The sequence below is a fragment of the Hippoglossus stenolepis genome, chromosome 20, assembly GCF_022539355.2.
Source record: "Hippoglossus stenolepis isolate QCI-W04-F060 chromosome 20, HSTE1.2, whole genome shotgun sequence".
Taxonomy (NCBI): Eukaryota; Metazoa; Chordata; class Actinopteri; order Pleuronectiformes; family Pleuronectidae; genus Hippoglossus; species Hippoglossus stenolepis.
In genome coordinates this window covers 19,584,882-19,604,738 of record NC_061502.1, presented here as the reverse complement: position 1 = coordinate 19,604,738, position 19,857 = coordinate 19,584,882, and the positions used below count along the sequence as shown (strand labels likewise).

The 19,857-nt window shown below is 39.7% G+C and overlaps 2 protein-coding genes across 10 annotated transcripts in view; both read right to left on the bottom strand.

Moving 5' to 3' along the window:
• LOC124851042 overlaps positions 1-4,490 on the bottom strand; it is a 52,340-nt gene extending 47,850 nt beyond the window's left edge. The window contains exon 1 of the mRNA XM_047338220.1: positions 4,398-4,490. Coding sequence (XP_047194176.1) covers positions 4,398-4,461 — 64 coding nt within the window. The 5' untranslated portion in view covers positions 4,462-4,490. The remainder of the gene's footprint in view (positions 1-4,397) is intronic.
• On the bottom strand, positions 101-19,729 carry LOC124851213. Of its 9 annotated transcripts, none has more exons than XM_047338210.1 (8): positions 19,323-19,719; positions 17,868-18,203; positions 2,558-2,827; positions 2,437-2,481; positions 2,217-2,303; positions 1,787-1,929; positions 1,435-1,497; positions 101-1,006 (listed from the first exon to the last, which is right to left on the bottom strand). In XM_047338210.1, exons 1-8 carry the CDS (start codon positions 19,597-19,599, stop codon positions 893-895), a joined length of 1,335 nt encoding a protein of 444 aa, XP_047194166.1. In that variant the 5' UTR covers positions 19,600-19,719; the 3' UTR covers positions 101-892. The 9 variants fall into 9 exon arrangements, 3 of the variants coding, with proteins under 3 accessions (XP_047194166.1, XP_047194167.1, XP_047194169.1); XM_047338211.1 differs by having other exon boundaries at positions 2,437-2,478; positions 19,323-19,718; XM_047338213.1 differs by lacking the exons at positions 17,868-18,203; positions 19,323-19,719 and adding exons at positions 11,573-11,909; positions 12,772-12,850.
• Positions 19,730-19,857: the final 128 nt, after the last annotated feature.

Here is a 19,857-nt window from a genome sequence, read left to right as displayed (position 1 = left end):
TCAACAAGTGATACATCTGCAAAAAATGGGATTTTTTTCTGCAACTGTTGAATTTGCACATTTTGTACATTTTCATGATTCATCTACAAACAGAATACAATGGATTTGAATTGATTTATAGGATAAAATAATTTGATGCAAAACAAAGTCTATGCAAACACCTGACAAGATACAAACAGAGAATCCCTTTTAATAAAAGCACTAAATATTGTTATAAATACTGATATTGACTGAGGTGGGGAAGGTTCATCTTGTTGCATGTAAATCAACATCATTTAAAAAGTCACTCAACTCAAACCTGGAAGTATCAACCTGCAGTATCTACATCACAGCATAAAACACTGACATGTCTATAACAGCCGGTTCATTAAGCTAAACGTACGATATCTATATGAAGATATACCATCTTATGATTATTATTATTACTTAAACATTGCAGCAGTAACTTAACGTACAGCTCCCCCTTCTGGCACTCTGGGTAAAACGTTTTTTACAACACATTGGTTCATATACAATCATTCATATTATATCATCTTACAAATAACACGTCACCATTGTAATGTATAAGAATAACAGCTGGATCAGAAGAACATGAAGATACAGTATAAAATATTCCAGCTTTTGGACGACAAACTTCAAGAATCAATAAAATGGCTGAAAACTGGTTAAATCCAGTCCAAACGATAAAAGTGACTTTTTATATCAAACTTTACAGACTGTCGGGCCTTGGCAGTGGTTTAAACTAAATCACAGTTTCCTCTGGGAATGTTCCCACCTTTGTTTCTTTTCTATCTAATGAGAATCACATTATTACGAGTGACTTTGTTTTCACAGCAGAAAGTTGTAACAAATGATTCCTAATATAAATATATCGATGTCAAATGTAACTCTACTATTGTATGATTGTGACGTTGGCATAGAGGCTGCTGGGATCAGCTGAGGGTCCAGTAGAAGAGGAGGGAGCTGTCACAGTGCTGTAGATCACTGCATCATCACCACCCTGGAACTGTAGGATATACAATCAATCAATCAATCAATCAGTCAATCAATCAATCAATCAATCAATCAATCAATCAACCAACTAATCTGTATAGCACCTTTCATCAGGTTAGTGTAGTTCAATGTGCTTCACAGAACACAACAAATACAAATGTTGATAAGGAAGTATGACAAAAATGGATTTAAACAAAAACAGAATAGGATGTATTACACCGCAGGTCAGGATGTAGCACGGTTACCATAGTGACAGAGAGACAACACAATCCAAAATAATTATTAAAAAGTAAAATAACCTAATGCAGTGCTAACAAAACCATCACAGCATAACAACATGTATCAAAACAAGTGACGGACATCAAATGATGTTTTTATGTTTCCACTGATGAAAACATTTGTTTTCCACTATTACAGTTCTTTCTGAACAGAGGAGTTTACCTGGACCACGCTGTAAGGGGAGTGGCTGATGGAGGCGTAGGCCACATCATCTGCAGGGTCAACCTACACCATGAAGACACCACATGTTCACTTATATGGATTCATACTGACTTAACCTTTTTCTGTTCTATAACTTTTACATCATAAATGTATAACTTGTGATGACATCATGATGACATGGCATTATCACAAGATAAATAAAAACTTAGCATTGTCTGGTTTATATGAACATAAGACAGGTTTAGCTCCTCTGATGCTTTATTTTTTAGTTTAGCTGTAGAATATGAAAACCAGCGTCCAGAAACGCTGCTTCTGAGAAGTTGTAACAGTTATTTTCATCTTTGTAACTGACCGTGTTTTTATCCGTCTGTGTTTTGTTCCCTGAGTCGACAGGAACAGAAGAGTTAGCCTCGCAGAGGGAAGAATCAGGTTCATCAAAACCTTTCGTTTCCTCTGCCGAGAAGGTTATGTTTTCATCTGCGTTTATTTGTGTGTCTATAGTTGGCAGGATCACACACAAACAAAGATGAGTTGCGGTTCCGGGAGGTTTTATTTTCACTTGTTTTAACATTGTGAGATATTTTCATTGATTTCATGAACCCTGATAAAAACAATCTGGAATATTAAGAGGACTGATATTTATGAGGTGTGTGAAATTTGATGCAGATCCAAATACAAATCCAGATTTAGGGAATTCAAATGTGGTTTCATAAGACTATCAGGCCTTGGCGGAGGTATAAACTCTATAAGCAAATTTTAGTTTCATCTGTGAATGTTCCCACCTTTGTTTCTTCTCCATCTGATGAGAATCACAACCATTATTACGATTGTGGCAAAACCCACAGCCAGAGCGATGTACCACCACCAATCTGTCAACAGAATGACAAGAGCTTTAGTTTTCTGTTCAGTCCAACTTCCTGTATTTACACATGTTGTTAACATTAAATCCATCAACACGCAGCAGCACAGAGATGAATGAGAGGTGCAGTGAATATTCAGTACCTGTTGTCATCTCATTGTTTCCTGGAGCTGGTTTGTTCTTTCCTTCTTAAGAAAAAGAAATGTATTAACAAATGGAATTTATTGGATCAGGAGCAGTTCATCGTGTTCTGTGTTTTCTCACCTGATGACGGAGGAATGAAGGCAAACTTTTCCTCTTTGTAACGATCCCTCACTTTACATGTTAATGAGCTATAGTTCTTCATCTTGTGAACAGAATGGGATTTTGAGAAGCTCACAGTGGCCGAGCAGGAAGACTGTGATGTCTTCAGTTCAGTGTTGTCTTCAGTCACATCTATATTCATATACAGCCACTTCACTGTGAGTTTACACCTTTCATATGTCGACACAGAGCAGCTCAACGTCACCTCATCAGTTCTCTTCTGCTCAGTCACTGGTGATGATCGAGATATTGTGAGAGAAAGATAACATGAGTGAAACTATGTCCATCAGAATGATCAGAATTATCATAATGTTTTTATGAAGAGACTCTTTTACTCACCGTTGACACACAGAGATAAACCACATGATCTTCATATGGTTGTGTTGTCAGGTCAAACTGTCTGCAGGTGTATTGACCAGCATCTTCAGCTGTGACCTCCCTAATAACCAGAGAACAGTTTGCAGCAAGACGTAGTCTGTCTGCTTTAGATTTGGAAATCTCAGATGTGTCGAGCTGCCTGTTTACAAACAGGGTTACTGATCTAGTCCTCTCTGAATCACTGAAGAACCAGGTAGTAGCTCCACAGTTCACATGATCATCTCTCACATTGTCACAAGGCAAAGTGACTTCAGCTCCAGCTCTGATGATGATGGAGGAATATTGGGCAGCGAGCACTGTGGAGGAAATGAGAGAGAGACAGCAACAATTAAACTAAACCAAGAAAAAGACTCATATTTTCATACACTTCTGAATGTGAGGATTCTTTTAGACATAACTTTGTAAATTAAGACCAAATGGAGCATGACTGACAAGATAAACCTGAAAAACATCAACTACAGTTATCTCCCTGCATTTGAATGCCTCAGCCAACCAGTCCAGTTCCAGTCTACGTACATTTGTTTCCAGACTCATGAGGTCACTCTGACACTTGATCACTGAAATCTAATCTGTTAAGTTTTCATTCGAGGAGACAACTGGTCAGAATTTGAAGAAATTCAGACTTGAGATGTGCGAGAGGCCAAAAACCTGAAACCTTGACCTTTAACCACCAAATCTAACCAGTTAAACCGTGAGTTAATGGGAACATTGGTGCCTAACTTGAAAGGATTCTCTCTACAACATGTTCATGAGGGAAAGAGGGTTTTGTGAGGTCACAGTGAACTTGACCTTTGACCTCCAAAATCAACTCAGTTAATCTTTGTGTCCAAGAGAACGTTTGTACCAACTTTACACAGATTCCCTGGAGGTGTAACGGAGATATCGCGTTCACAAGGCAAAACATGTGCTTTGTAAAGTCACAGCGATCTTGACCTTGGACGACCAAAGTCTAATCAGTTCATCCTTGTGTTAAACTGAATGTTTGTCCCACATTTGAAGGAATTCCCCTCAAAGTGTTCCTGAAGGTCGTTGGCTCAGAGGCATAACAAAGCAACTACATGTTGCAGCACACTGGCCTTCATCAGGGGACAAAGTAGAAGTAAAGCAAAGGAAGAACGAGACTGAAGAAGTGACATCATCAGCTCATTATCACAATAGACGGAGCAGGTGACTCAAACTAGAGCAAATAACCACAATTAGACAGAGAGCAATACACAGCAGATTAAAATATGAGGAATGATCCAGAACACAAATATACACAACTACAATATCAGAGTACTCATAAATATCAGTCCCCTGAATGTGCCAGACTTGTGCCACAACACATCAGTGAAACTCTTCACTTTTAAAAGCAAACACAAACAATCTGGTATTATTCTTATTATTCACACTGATAAAGTTTTGTAAGTGTATTTATTCTTACCTGTAAACTGAATCAGCACCAGTAGCAGATGTAAAGACATTTTAATCCGTTTGATTTCATCCATTCTTCTTCTTTCTCTTTTCTGCTTCTCGGTTCTTAGTAAAAGTGCAATGTGGCGTTACTTCCTGTTGATCACTCCCCTCAGTGACACGTCTCCTCTGTCGTCATGTGCTAGTTGCATGTAGAGAAAATATCCATCAGCACCGACTTTCCCCCGTCGACCAGAGACTGTGTGAATATTTTACGATGAACTAATGTGCAGCAGGCGACTTTTAGATTTAGACACTTGTCACTCATTCACATGAGTGATGCAAATATCAGTAGATTCAGTCCAAATAAAGGACGACACACGTCACCTCTGGAGCAACTTCACATCTGGACTTTTATATTTTACAGGTGGTCGAGCTTGAATTTCTGTCACATGTTTATTGTTTTTTTCCTGTGTTAAAAAAATAATAACAAATTGCAAACTTATCTTGAAGTTACTGAATTAATGTAACTTATTCAGGTTCATATTCAAACACATGGAGCCAAGAGCTATTTAACCATTTGTTCAGGTCACATGTGCATGGAGGATTTTTCTGTAATAAGATTTAATAACATTATTGACTTGGGCTTCAAAATGTTAACGTGAATCAAACGTGATTCTGTGGTTTCCAGCTGTGGATTGAACTTAGTTTGCCTGAGGACCAATAAAGTAAATGAATAAGTAACCGTCCGTCATGTCTCAGAGTCGTTGTCACATATGGTCACATCTTTAACTTCACTGTGTCTGAAACTACATGAACACATCATTCAGTGTGACGAGCATCACGGTTTCTTCAGTAGAAACGAGAAGCTGCACCCACTTCCTACTCATTGATTAAGAAAGAGAGAAAGAAATGAAGAAAGAAATGTATCCAGTCTTTATAATGAAATCTGTTGTTAACACACAAACAAAGATACAACAAAATCAGCATTAAACTCAACAAGAATCTGACCTTGGGTCTGGTTATAAAGTAAATAATAAACTCTACAAAAGAAAATATACCATTTATCACATGAATTCAGGAGAAACAGTGACATGAACGTGAGGTTCCTGTTTCTCACGTTGCACAACTAGTTCCCTTACAGCCCCCCCCCCCCCTCTGGAGAGAAAGGCTTTTACATGAACTCCTGAACATTATCGTGGAAATGAAATGTTAAAAGAAAACAGATACAGCACAGAATTCAAGTAAATGTTGGTTCATGTATGGATAAATAACTGCAGATCAAACCGTCGGTGTACTCTGGCTTTATTCTTGGTCTTCTGGGATGAGTGAAGACACAAAGCAGGTAAATGTCTCTCAGGTGCTGTGGTCTCTGTTTGGTTTGGGCTTGTTGACGGTGGCGTGGACGTCACTGGAGGCTCCAGCAGAAGAAGAAAACTTCACACTGCTGTAGGTCAGTGATTCTCAAATGGGGGTGCTAGTACCCCTAGGGATACTTTGGAGTACTGCACGGGGTACTTGAAATGTATTTTTTAAATGTAACATAATTATTAGTTCAATAAAAATGTAAATGTAAGTTCAATGAACCACATTTCATAGTAAATATTCCTATTTTCAATGTTATCGTTTCCCAAGTTACGTTCATGACGACGTTTGTTCACTGTGATGAAGCCAGTTTCAGTTCTGAACAACGAAATCAACAAACATGGATTCGTGGTTGAAACGTAGCAGCAACGCAGCTGAAAACAAGGAGAAGGAAGTGAACAAGAAAGTGAAAACAGAGCCAACACAATGTCGCCAGTATCATGAAGAATATGTTTTAATGGGATTTACTTGACGAGCTGCAATCCGCCCAAAGCATTGTGCATTTTCTGTGAGGAAAAGTTAGCAAACAGTTGCATGAAGCCAGCGCAGCTGCAGCGACATCTCAGCACAAACATCAGTGTCATGTCGGTAAGACACCAGAGTTTCTCAAGAAGAAACAGTCTGACTTCATAGTTTCACAAGAAACGATGTGAAAAGTCTCCACAACATCAGCCAAAGCACTGGAGGCTTCTCATGCTGAAGCCAAAAGGCCTTTCACCACAGCTGAGGACCTGCTACTTCCAGCCGCTGCTGTACTGCAGACGATGCTGGACACAAACACAGCAGATCAGTTCTAAACTGGGCCTTTGTCAAATGACACCGTTGCTGCAGAATAGAAACGATGGGAACAGACATTGTTGATGAAGTTGTGTAAAACTTGCTGAAGCATTTTCACTGCAGCTGGATGAATGGACAGACGTCAGTGGAAAGACACAGCTTATTGCTTTGGTGAGATACATTGATACTGATGCTGTGTTGCACTTGGCTGAAAACATATTTCAAAGGGGGAACATTGTTGAAAAGAGTTTGAGAACCAGTGCTGCAGGTCACTGCATCACCTTCACCACCATCTTTAACTGGGACCTGAGAAGGAAGAAGGAAACAGCATCTCGAGGTAAATTACAGACACAAGGAGTCACTTTGTTTACTTTGACAATTTAAATGTCTGTTACAGACACTTTAAGGACGGAAATAAACCGGCTTTTGATTTCATTGTCCCACAGACTCAGTCCTCTCACCCTGTCTTCACTGCTGCTCCGTGGAGGAATCACCGGACGAGTCTCTCCATGGCTGCTGGGATCAGCTGAGGGTCCAGTAGAAGAGGAGGGAGCTTCCACAGTGCTGTAGGTCACTGCATCATCACCACCCCGGATCTGTAGGATATACAATCAATCAATCAATCAATCAATCAACCAATCAATCAATCAAGCAAGCAATCAATCAATCAATCAATCAATCAATCAATCATCTGTATAGCACCTTTCATCAGGTTAGTGTAGTTCAATGTGCTTCACAGAACACAACAAATACAAATGTTGATAAGGAAGTATGATAAAAATGGATTAATTATTAATTATTATCGGGGGTTAATATTACACCTTCAAGTTATTCTGCTCTGTCCACTGCTTCCATCTAGTGCTCATTAACTAAACAACCACAAACATGTCTTACTTCCACCAAAGAGTTGGTTTGTGCCTCTGACAGTTTCTCTGTTTTTCAGCAGGAGTAAAAAAACCTGGTGGAAGCATGAAACATGAGTCCAGAAAGAACTGAGTCAGTTTTGGGCGGAGCCGGACAAAGGGGCGGATCCAGGAATTCCAAAATACAAGAGACAAACTTCATAATAGAAACACTCCACAGATCAAGAGTAAGTTTCACAGAACTGTGTTCAGTATAATTATTACTCTGGTATCAGTTTGTCTCTCTGAGGATTACAGGGGAATTGCTTTCCTCATTTCTTCCTATTTTCTGCTTCATTTTGACCTTTTTCTTTCAGATTATTGGGCTGAAACTTCAATGACTGTATGAAAGTAAGTTTCCCTGTGACTGAGCTGGTTGAGATCCAGTCGAGCGTCGTGCCGCAGAGCAGAGAGATGCACGGAACAGCAAGAGGCCTGAGTCCTGAGCGTTAGTGAGGGGGCCGAGGTGAACGGTGCAAACACCTGCCACAATAAAACACACACAGGCTCAGAGATGCGTGGAACCTGCAGGACATCCCTTTTAATAAAAGCACTAAATATTGTTATGAATACTGATATTGACTGTGTTGGAAGGTTCATCTTGTTGCATGTAAATCAACATCATTTAAAAAGTCACTCAACTCAAACCTGGAAGTATCAACCTGCAGTATCTACATCACAGCATAAAACACTAATATGTCTATAACAGTCGGCTCATTAAGCTAATCTGCATGATATCTATATGAAGATATACCATCTTATGATTATTATTATTACTTAAACATTGCAGCAGTAACTTAACGTGCAGCTCCCCTTCTGTCACTCTGGGCAAAACGCTTTTACAACACATCAGTTCATATACAATCATCTTATCTCATACATCACATTTCCTTACATTTCATTGAGTTGATGCTTATCCAGCGACTTACAATAAGTTCATCAACCATGAGGAACAAACCCAGAACAAGAAGAATCAAGAAAGCACAATTTTCTTACAAATAACACGTCACCATTGTAATGTATAAGAATAACAGCTGGATCAGAAGAACATGAAGATACAGTATAAAATATTCCAGCTTTTGACTACAAACTTCAAGAATCAATAAAATGGCTGAAAACTGGATAAATCCAGTCCACAAGATAAAAGTGATTTTTATATCAAACTTTACAGACTGTCGGGCCTTGGCAGTGGTTTAAACTAAATCACAGTTTCCTCTGGGAATGTTCCTACCTTTGTTTCTTTTCTATCTAATGAGAATCACATTATTACGAGTGACTTTTGTTTTCACAGCAGAAAGTTGTGACAAATGATTCCTAATATAAATATATTGATGTCAAATGCAACTCTACTGATGTGATTGTGACGTTATAGAGGCTGCTGGGATCAGCTGAGGGTCCAGTAGAAGAGGAGGGAGCTTCCACAGTGCTGTAGATCACTGCATCATCACCACCCTGGATCTGTAGGATATACAATAATCAACACTCAATCAATCAACTGCATTCACCTTCCAAAGTAAATCTAGTTCCATGTGTACCACTGAACACAACTAATACAAATGTTGATCAGGAAGTATGATAAAAATGGATTTAAACAAAGACAGAATAGGATGTATTACACGCAGGTCAGCATTTAGCACGGTTACCATAGTGACAGAGAGACAACACAATGCAATTGATTATTAAAAAGTAAAATAACCTAATGCAGTGCAAACAAAACCATCACAGCATAACAACATGTATCGAGTGACGGACATCAAATGATGTTTTTTATATTTCATCTGATAACATTTTTTCCATTACAGTTCTTTCTGAACAGAGGAGTTTACCTGGACCACGCTGTAAGGGGAGTGGCTGATGGAGGCGTAGGCCACATCATCTGCAGGGTCAACCTACACCATGAAGACACCACATGTTCACTTATATGGATTCATACTGACTTAACCTTTTTCTGTTCTATAACCTTTACATCATAAATGTATAACTTGTGATGACATCATGATGACATTGCATCTTACAAGATAAATAAAAACTTAGCATTGTCTGGTTTATATGAACATAAGACAGGTTTAGCTCCTCTGATGCTTTATTTTTAGTTTAGCTGTAGAATATGAAAACCAGTGACCAGAAACGCTGCTTCTGAGAAGTTGTAACAGTTATTTTCATCTTTGTAACTGACCGTGTTTTTATCCGTCTGTGTTTTGTTCCCTGAGTCGACAGGAACAGAAGAGTTAGCCTCGCAGAGGGAAGAATCAGGTTCATCAAAACCTTCGTTTCCTCCGCCAAGAGGTTATGTTTTCATCTCCGTTTATTTGTGTGTCTATAGTTGGCAGGATCACACACAAACAAGATGAGTTGCAGTTCCAGGAGGTTTTATTTTCACTTGCTTTAACATTGTGAGATATTTTCATTGATTTCATGAACCCTGATGAAAACAATCTGGAATATTAAGAGGACTGATATTTATGAGTGTGTGAAATTTGGAGCAGATCCAAACACAAATCCAGATTTAGGGAATTCAAATGTGGTTTCATAAGACTATCAGGCCTTGGCGGAGGTATAAACTCTATAAGTGACATTTTAGTTTCATCTGTCAATGTTCTCACCTTTGTTTCTTCTCCATCTGATGAGAATCACAACCATTATTACGATTGTGGCAAAACCCACAGCCAGAGCGATGTACCACCACCAAGCTGTCAACAGAATGACAAGAGCTTTAGTTTTCTGTTCAGTCCAACTTCCTGTATTTACACATGTTGTTAAAGGGGACATAGCATGCCCATTTTACCACAAGTTGATATGGTTCCTTGGGGTCTTAATGAAATGTCTGTAACATACTTTGGTCAAAATACCACAAGGATCATTTCAAACAGCACCTTTTTACCCTGTATAAAACAGCCCTCCACAGAGCGACCTGTTTTGAGTGCCTGTTCCTTTAAATGCTAATGAGCCAGCTCCCCTCCCCCATGATTTTAAACGATATAAATTACATATTTTATATGATATAAATTATCAAATATGCATCCCATACTTTGTATTCCCCTTCTGTTGTCCTGGAGTTTTAATTTTCCCAATCACATAATTAAATGTCCCCTCTGCCCATCCACTACAAGCACACAAGCAGACAGACAGAGAGAGAAAGAGAGGGTGGGGGCTATGAAGACCATCATTTACCCCGAACCCCGACATTCAACGGGTACAACAACAAGCGGAGAAAGCAGAATCGCGGGCTGACCTTATATATACAGTCTCTATGGGGCTGACCAGCGGAGAAATGCACGCCCCGTGTGAACAGCCAGGCGGCTGCGTGCTTGAGAACGGCGCTGCGCTGCTCGAGCGGCGCCTGGTCCGGTGTACCCCGCGTAACGACTGTGGGGGCAGGGGGCAAGGCCATGTAGGGAGACTTTCAGTGCCTTGTTACGACACAAAACCCAGGAAGCTCATTCTAGTCACTCAAGCATGACGTTTCTGACTTAGAGGAACCATAACAAAACGCGCAAGTGTTTTTTCCCAGAGTTCTTGGGTTGGTAGACATGAGCCAGATACCCACATTAACCTGTAGAAGCACTAACAAAGTGGAATTTGCATGATATGTCCCCTTTAATATTAAATCCATCAACAGGCAGCAGCACAGAGATGAATGAGAGGTGCAGTGAATATTCAGTACCTGTTGTCATCCTTTTGTTTCCTGGAGCTGGTTTGTTCTTTCCTTCTTAAGAAAAAGAAATGTATTAACAAATGGAATTTATTGGATCAGGAGCAGTTCATCGTGTTCTGTGTTTTCTCACCTGATGACGGAGGAATGAAGGCAAACTTTTCCTCTTTGTAACCACCCTTCACTTTACATGTTAATGAGCTATAGTTCTTCATCTTGTGAACAAAATGGGATTTTGAGAAGCTCACATTGGCCGAGCAGTAAGACTGTGATGTCTTCAGTTCAGTGTTGTCTTTATCCACATCTTTATTCATATACAGCCACTTCACTGTGAGTCCACACCTTCCATATGGCGACACAGAGCAGCTCAACGTCACCTCATCAGTTCTCTTCTGCTCAGTCACTGGTGATGATCCAGATATTGTGAGAGAAAGATAACATGAGTGAAACTATGTCCATCAGAATGATCAGAATTATCATAATGTTTTCATGAAGAGACTTTTTACTCACCGTTGACAACAGAGAGATAAACCACATGATGTTCATACGTTTGTGTTGTCTGGTCAAACTGTCTGCAGGTGTATTGACCAGCATCTTCAGCTGTGACCTCCTAATAACCAGAGAACAGTTTGCAGAAAGACGTAGTCTGTCTGCTTTAGATTTGGAAATCACAGATGTGTTGAGCTGCCTGTTTACAAACAGGTTTACTGATCTAGTAACATTTGAATCAACGAAGAGCCAGGAGTAGCTCCACAGTTCACATGATCATCTCTCACATTGTCACAAGGCAAAGTGACTTCAGCTCCAGCTCTGACGATGATGATGGAGGAATCTTGGGCAGCGAGCACTGTGGAGGAAATGAGAGAGAGACAGCAACAATTAAACTAAACCAAGAAAAAGACTCATATTTTCATACACTTCTGAATGTGAGGATTCTTTTAGACATAACTTTGCAAATTAAGACAAAATGGAGCATGACTGACAAGATAAACCTGAAAAACATCAACTACAGTTATCTCCCTGCATTTGAATGCCTCAGCCAACCAGTCCAGTTCCAGTCTACGTACATTTGTTTCCAGACTCATGAGGTCACTCTGACACTTGATCACTGAAATCTAATCTGTTAAGTTTTCATTCAGGAGACAACTGGTCAGAATTTGAAGAAATTCATTCTTGAGATGTGTGAGAGGCCAAAAACCTGAAACCTTGACCTTTAACCACCAAATCCAACCAGTTAAACCGTGAGTTAATGGGAACATTGGTGTCAAACTTGAAAGGATTCTCTCGACAACATGTTCATGAGGGAAAGAGGGTTTTGTGAGGTCACAGTGAACTTGACCTTTGACCTCCAAAATCAACTCAGTTAATCTTTGTGTCCAAGAGAACGTTTGTAACAACTTTACACAGATTCCTGGAGGTGTAACGGAGATATCGCGTTCACAAGGCAAAACATGTGCTTTGTAAAGTCACAGCGATCTTGACCTTGGACGACAAAACTGACACAGCAGATTAAAATATGAGGAATGATCCAGTACACATATATACACAACTACAATATCAGAGTACTCATAAATATCAGTCCCTGAATGTGCCAGACTTGTGCCACAACACATCAGTGAAACTCTTCACTTTTAATAGCAAACACAAACAATCTGGTATTATTCTTATTATTCACACTGATAAAGTTTTGTAAGTGTATTTATTCTTACCTGTAAACTGAATCAGCACCAGTAGCAGATGTAAAGACATTTTAGTCCGTTTGATTTCATCCATTCTTCTTCTTTCTCTTTCTGCTTCTCTGTTCTTAGTAAAAGTGCAATGTGGTGTTTACTTCCTGTTGATCACTTCCTCAGTGACACGTCTCCTCTCGTCATGTGCTAGTTGCATGTAGAGAAAATATCCATCAGCACCGACTTTCCCGTCGACCAGAGACTGTGTGAATATTTTACGATGAACATATGCAGCAGGCGACTTTTAGATTTAGACACTTGTCACTCATTCACATGAGTGATGCAAATATCAGTAGATTCAGTCCAAATAAAGGGCACACACGTCACCTCTGGAGCAATTTCACATCTGACTTTTATATTTTACAGGTGGTCGAGCTTGAATTTCTGTCACATGTTTATTGTTTTTTCCTGTGTTAAAAAAACAATAACAAATTGCCAACTTTTCTCGAAGTTACTGAATTAATGTAACTTATTCAGGTTCATATTCAAACACATGGAGCCAAGAGCTATTTAACCATTTGTTCAGGTCACATGTGCATGGAGGATTTTCTGTAATAAGATTTAATAACATTATTGACTTGGGCTTCAAATGTTAACGTGAATCAAATGATTCTGTGGTTTCCAGCTGTGGATTGAACTTAGTTTGCCTGAGGACCAATAAAGTAAATGAATAAGTAACCGTCCGTCATGTCTCAGAGTCGTTGTCACATATGGTCACATCTTTAACTTCACTGTGTCTGAAACTACATGAACACATCATTCAGTGTGACGAGCATCACGGTTTCTTCAGTAGAAACGAGAAGCTGCACCCACTTCCTACTCATTTATTAAGAAAGAGAGAAAGAAATGAAGAAAGAAATGTATCCAGTCTTTATAATGAAATCTGTTGTTAACACACAAACAAAGATACAACAAAATCAGCATTAAACTCAACAAGAATCTGACCTTGGGTCTGGTTATAAAGTAAATAATAAACTCTACAAAAGAAAATCTACCATTTATCACATGAATTCAGGAGAAACAGTGACATGAACGTGAGGTTCCTGTTTCTCACGTTGCACAACTAGTTCCCTTACAGCCCCCTCTGGACAGAAAGGCTTTTACATGAACTCCTGAACATTATCATGGAAATGAAATGTTAAAAGAAAACAGATACAGCAGAGATTCAAGTAAATGTTGGTTCATGTATGGATAAATAACTGCAGATCAAACCGTCGGTGTACTCTGGCTTTATTCTTGGTCTTCTGGGATGAGTGAAGACACAAAGCAGGTAAATGTCTCTCAGGTGCAGTGGTCTCTGTTTGGTTTGGGCTTGTTGACGGTGGCGTGGACGTCACTGGAGGCTCCAGCAGAAGAAGAAAACTTCACACTGCTGTAGGTCAGTGATTCTCAAATGGGGGTGCTAGTACCCCTAGGGACACTTTGGAGTACTGCATGGGGTACTTGAAATGTATTTTTTAAATGTAACATAATTATTAGTTCAATAAAAATGTAAATGTAAGTTCAATGAACCACATTTCATAGTAAATATTCCTATTTTCAATGTTATCGTTTCCCAAGTTACGTTCATGACGACGTTTGTTCACTGTGATGAAGCCAGTTTCAGTTCTGAACAACGAAATCAACAAACATGGATTCGTGGTTGAAACGTAGCAGCAACGCAGCTGAAAACAAGGAGAAGGAAGTGAACAAGAAAGTGAAAACAGAGCCAACACAATGTCGCCAGTATCATGAAGAATATGTTTTAATGGGATTTACTTCGACGAGCTGCAATCCGCCCAAAGCATTGTGCATTTTCTGTGAGGAAAAGTTAGCAAACAGTTGCGTGAAGCCAGCGCAGCTGCAGCGACATCTCAGCACAAAACATCAGTGTCATGTCGGTAAGACACCAGAGTTTCTCAAGAAGAAACAGTCTGACTTCATAGTTTCACAAGAAACGAGATGAAAAGTCTCCACAACATCAGCCAAAGCACTGGAGGCTTCTCATGCTGAAGCCAAAAGGCCTTTCACCACAGCTGAGGACCTGCCACTTCCAGCCGCTGCTGTACTGACGAGACGATGCTGACACAAACACAGCAGATCAGTTCTAAACTGGGCCTTTGTCAAATGACACCGTTGCTGCAGAATAGAAACGATGGGAACAGACATTGTTGATGAAGTTGTGTAAAACTTGCTGAAGCATTTTCACTGCAGCTGGATGAATGGACAGACGTCAGTGGAAAGACACAGCTTATTGCTTTGGTGAGATACATTGATACTGATGCTGTGTTGCACTTGGCTGAAAACATATTTCAAAGGGGAACATTGTTGAAAAGAGTTTGAGAACCAGTGCTGGAGGTCACTGCATCACCTTCACCACCATCTTTAACTGGGACCTGAGAAGGAAGAAGGGAACAGCATCTCGAGGTAAATTACAGACACAAGGAGTCAGTTTGTTTACTTTGACAATTTAAATGTCTGTTACAGACACTTTAAGGACGGAAATAAACCGGCTTTTGATTTCATTGTCCCACAGACTCAGTCCTCTCACCCTGTCTTCACTGCTGCTCCGTGGAGGAATCACCGGGACGAGTCTCTCCATGGCTGCTGGGATCAGCTGAGGGTCCAGTAGAAGAGGGGAGCTTCCACAGTGCTGTTGGTCACTGCATCACCACCACCCCGGATCTGTAGGATATACAATCAATCAATCAGTCAATCAATCAATCAATCAACCAACCAACCAATCAATCTATCAATCAATCTGTAAAGCACCTTTCATCAGGTTAGTGTAGTTCAATGTGCTTCTAAGAACACAACAAATACAAATGTTGATAAGGATGTATGATAAAAATGGATTTAAAACAAAGACAGTGTTGGGACATGTTTTTATGGGAAACCAAAGTGCGGCCTCCATGTTCAGTCAAAAGCCTGAAGCAGCATGTCCCTCCAGGACTCAGTCTCCCAGGGGCATCACTGTCACACAGAGGTGTGTGTGAAACCCCCCAGGGACACAGGTTTCAACTCCCATTGGTCACTCTGGACCCCATGACCTGTGAGGTCACCGGGCCAATATAAGGCCTGTTCCCCTATTTTCTTCCTCTTCCTACAATCCTTCCACAGGAGGGAAGGCTTCGAGCCTCTTCTCCAGCTCACATCTTCTCTTCCCATCCAACTCTTCGTGAGGAGCACAAGGTGCAGCTTCCAGCTCATCTCACCAAGGAAACCTCCTCGCACTCCAAGCTCTACCAACCCTTCAAGCAGCGACTGATGTCCTGCTGGAAAACTTCAGCCAGCAACTGAGCTGCACAGCTCAACAGAATCACCATGGAGCCACACAAACCAGCCAGAAGACTTCACAAACTGCGAACTGCACAGCAACTTCCTTTTCCCTTTCCACGGACGGGTAACACAACTGGGCTTAATAATTATACTAGGCTAAGCAAGACTGTTTATTCGATTCTGTGTGATGTTTATAAGTTTGATTTGTGTTGTGATATTGTGGTTACAAGTTGTTGAGAAAGTTAATGCTAGTTATGCTCTTCAGTCCTTCCGTGCATGCATCTAGCAACTTTCTCTAATTTGGCACACACACAGACACACACATAACTCTTCACCTACTTATCTCTACAGGTTGTAAACATTCCAATAGGGGGGAGGGTGTTATATTCAATTGGCCAGCCGCCATTTTGAAAGCACGCTGACTCACACAGACACACACACATACCTATCTTTGTTTAGTAATGTAATTAGACCGTTAGTAATTTGTGATTTTATACTTTATTATCTCCATCATAAGTGTTTTTCTTTAATAAATGTTTTTTCATTAATGTTGCATGAGTGAATTTTGCCAACCTCTACACTGTCAAGAACTCCATATCCTTCAACTTAGCTAACTATCTATATGGTAATTTTGGTTATAGTTATTAAGTTAATTGTTAATCAGAGTTCAAAATTTGTAGTTAGAACCTTCATGAGACTTAATCAATAAATTGGCTATCTGTTCCCTTCCTTTGAGGTGGTGCCTTGAGTAACTTTAATCAATTAAAGTTATTATTTAATATTAATAATAAAATATTAATAATTAATATTTTATTTTGATAACCAAAATTATTGAATGCCGAAAGGCACACCATTTCATGGTATCACGTTTAATGCATTATGGCACAACAACAGAATAGGATGTATTACACCTCAGGTCAGGATGTAGCACGGTTACCATAGTGACAGAGAGACAACACAATGCAAATAATTATTAAAAAGTAAAATAACCTAATGCAGTGCTAACAAAACCATCACAGCATAACAACATGTTTCAAAACACAAAGAAACATCCATAACTTTAACTTTCACATTAAAACTTTAGAACTTATGATGACATCATTATTTCATGGCGTCCATCTGATGAGAATCACAACCATTATTACGAGTGTGGCAAAACCCACAACCAGACGAATGTACCACCACCAATCTGTCAACAGAATGACAAGAGCTTTAGTTTTCTGTTCAGTCCAACTTCCTGTATTTACACATGTTAACATTAAATCCATCAACACGCAGCAGCACAGAGATGAATGAGAGGTGCAGTGAATATTCAGTACCTGTTGTCATCTCATTGTTTCCTGGAGCTGGTTTCTTCTTTCCTTCTTAAGAAAAGAAATGTATTAACAAATGGAATTTATTGGATCAGGAGCAGTTCATCGTGTTCTGTGTTTTCTCACCTGATGACGGAGGAATGAAGGCAAACTTTTCCTCTTTGTAACGATCCCTCACTTTACATGTTAATGAGCTATAGTTCTTCATCTTGTGAACAGAATGGGATTTTGAGAAGCTCACATTGGCCGAGTAGTAAGACTGTGATGTCTTCAGTTCAGTGTTGTCTTCAGTCACATCTATATTCATATACAGCCACTTCACTGTGAGGTAACATCTTCTATATGCTGACACAGAGCAGCTCAACGTCACCTCATCAGTTCTCTTCTGCTCAGTCACTGGTGATGATCGAGATATTGTGAGAGAAAGATAACATGAGTGAAACTATGTCCATCAGAATGATCAGAATTATCATAATGTTTTTATGAAGAGACTCTTTTACTCACCGTTGACAACAGAGAGATAAACCAGATGATCTTCATGTGTTTGTGTTGTCAGGTCAAACTGTATGCAGTTGTATTGACCAGCATCTTCAGCTGTGACCTCCCTAATAACCAGAGAACAGTTTGCAGCAAGACGTAGTCTGTCTGCTTTAGATTTGGAAATCACAGATGTGTCGAGCTGCCTGTTTACAAACAGGTTTACTGTTCCAGTCCTCTTTGAATCACTGAAGATCCAGGAAGTAGCTCCACAGTTCACATGATCATCTCTCACATTGTCACAAGGCAAAGTGACTTCAGCTCCAGCTCTGACGATGATGTGGGAAGATTGGGCAGCGAGCACTGTGGAGGAAATGAGAGAGAGACAGCAACAATTAAACTAAACTAAGAAAAAGACTCATATTTTCATACACTTCTGAATGTGAGGATTCTTTTAGACATAACTTTGTAAATTAAGACAAAATGGAGCATGACTGACAAGATAAACCTGAAAAACATCAACTACAGTTATCTCCCTGCATTTGAATGCCTCAGCCAACCAGTCCAGTTTCAGTCTACGTACATTTGTTTCCAGACTCATGAGGTCACTCTGACACTTGATCACTGAAATCGAATCCGTTACGTTTTCATTGGAGGAGACAACTGGTCAGAATTTGAAGAAATTCAGACTTGAGATGTGCGAGAGGCCAAAAACCTGAAACCTTGACCTTTAACCACCGAATCCAACCAGTTAAACCGTGAGTTAATGGGAACATTGGTGTCAAACTTGAAAGGATTCTCTCGATAACATGTTCATGAGGGAAAGAGGGTTTTGTGAGGTCACAGTGAACTTGACCTTTGACCTCCAAAATCAAATCAGTTAATCTTTGTGTCCAAGAGAACATTTGTACCAACTTTACACAGATTCCCTGGAGGTGTCACGGAGATATCGCGTTCACAAGGCAAAACATGTGCTTTGTAAAGTCACAGCGATCTTGACCTTGGACGACCAAAGTCTAATCAGTTCATCCTTGTGTTAAACTGAATGTTTGTCCCACATTTGAAGGAATTCCCCTCAAAGTGTTCCTGAAGGTCGTTGGCTCAGAGGCATAACAAAGCAACTACATGTTGCAGCACACTGGCCTTCATCAGGGGACAAAGTAGAAGTAAAGCAAAGGAAGAACGAGACTGAAGAAGTGACATCATCAGCTCATTATCACAGTAGACGGAGCAGGTGACTCAAACTAGAGCAAATAACCACAATTAGACAGAGAGCAATACACAGCAGATTGAAATACGAGGAATGATCCAGTACACAAATATACACAACTACAATATCAGAGTACTCATAAATATCAGTCCCCTGAATGTGCCAGACTTGTGCATCAGTGAAACTCTTCACTTTTAAAAGCAAACACAGACAATCTGGTATTATTCTTATTATTCACACTGATAAAGTTTTGTAAGTGTATTTATTCTTACCTGTAAACGGAATCAGCACCAGTAGCAGATGTAAAGACATTTTAATCCGTTTGATTTCATCCATTCTTCTTCCTTCTCTTTTCTGCTTCTCGGTTCTTAGTAAAAAGTGAAATGTGGCGTTTACTTCCTGTTGATCACTTCCCCTCAGTGACACGTCTCCTCTGTCGTCATGTGCTAGTTGCATGTAGAGAAAATATCCTTCAGCACCGACTAAAACTATCTGCGCAGGAAGAAAAACTGTCTCATTTGTTGGGAAAGCAAACATGAAAATGAACATGAACAACTCCTCCAAGGCCCAACAGTCCCTTTCCAATCAATCAAGCCTCACCACGTTTCACACACTTAGAAATATCAGTCCCATAAAGGTATCTGATCCATGAATTATCTTAGAAATCAGTGAAATATATTTAAAAATGTTCAATTTCACTAAGTTTTTAAAAAAGTGAAAATTAAGTTCCTGTATCCGCCCCAAATTATAATATATATTGTTCTTCCCTAATCTATAAAACATCAAGTTTCATGCTGGTATTAGCAG

Bases quoted from the DNA above. Each gene is read 5' to 3' on its own strand.
- LOC124851213 (XM_047338210.1), bottom strand. From the start codon at position 19,599: ATGTTCATTTTCATGTTTGCTTTCCCAACAAATGAGACAGTTTTTCTT. The intron at 1,930-2,216 runs GTGGGAACATTC...TGCCAACTATAG, and splicing joins CAGATGGAGAAGAAACAAAG to ACACACAAATAAACGCAGAT. The intron at 1,498-1,786 runs GTCAGTTACAAA...TTCATGGTGTAG, and splicing joins CACAGACGGATAAAAACACG to GTTGACCCTGCAGATGATGT.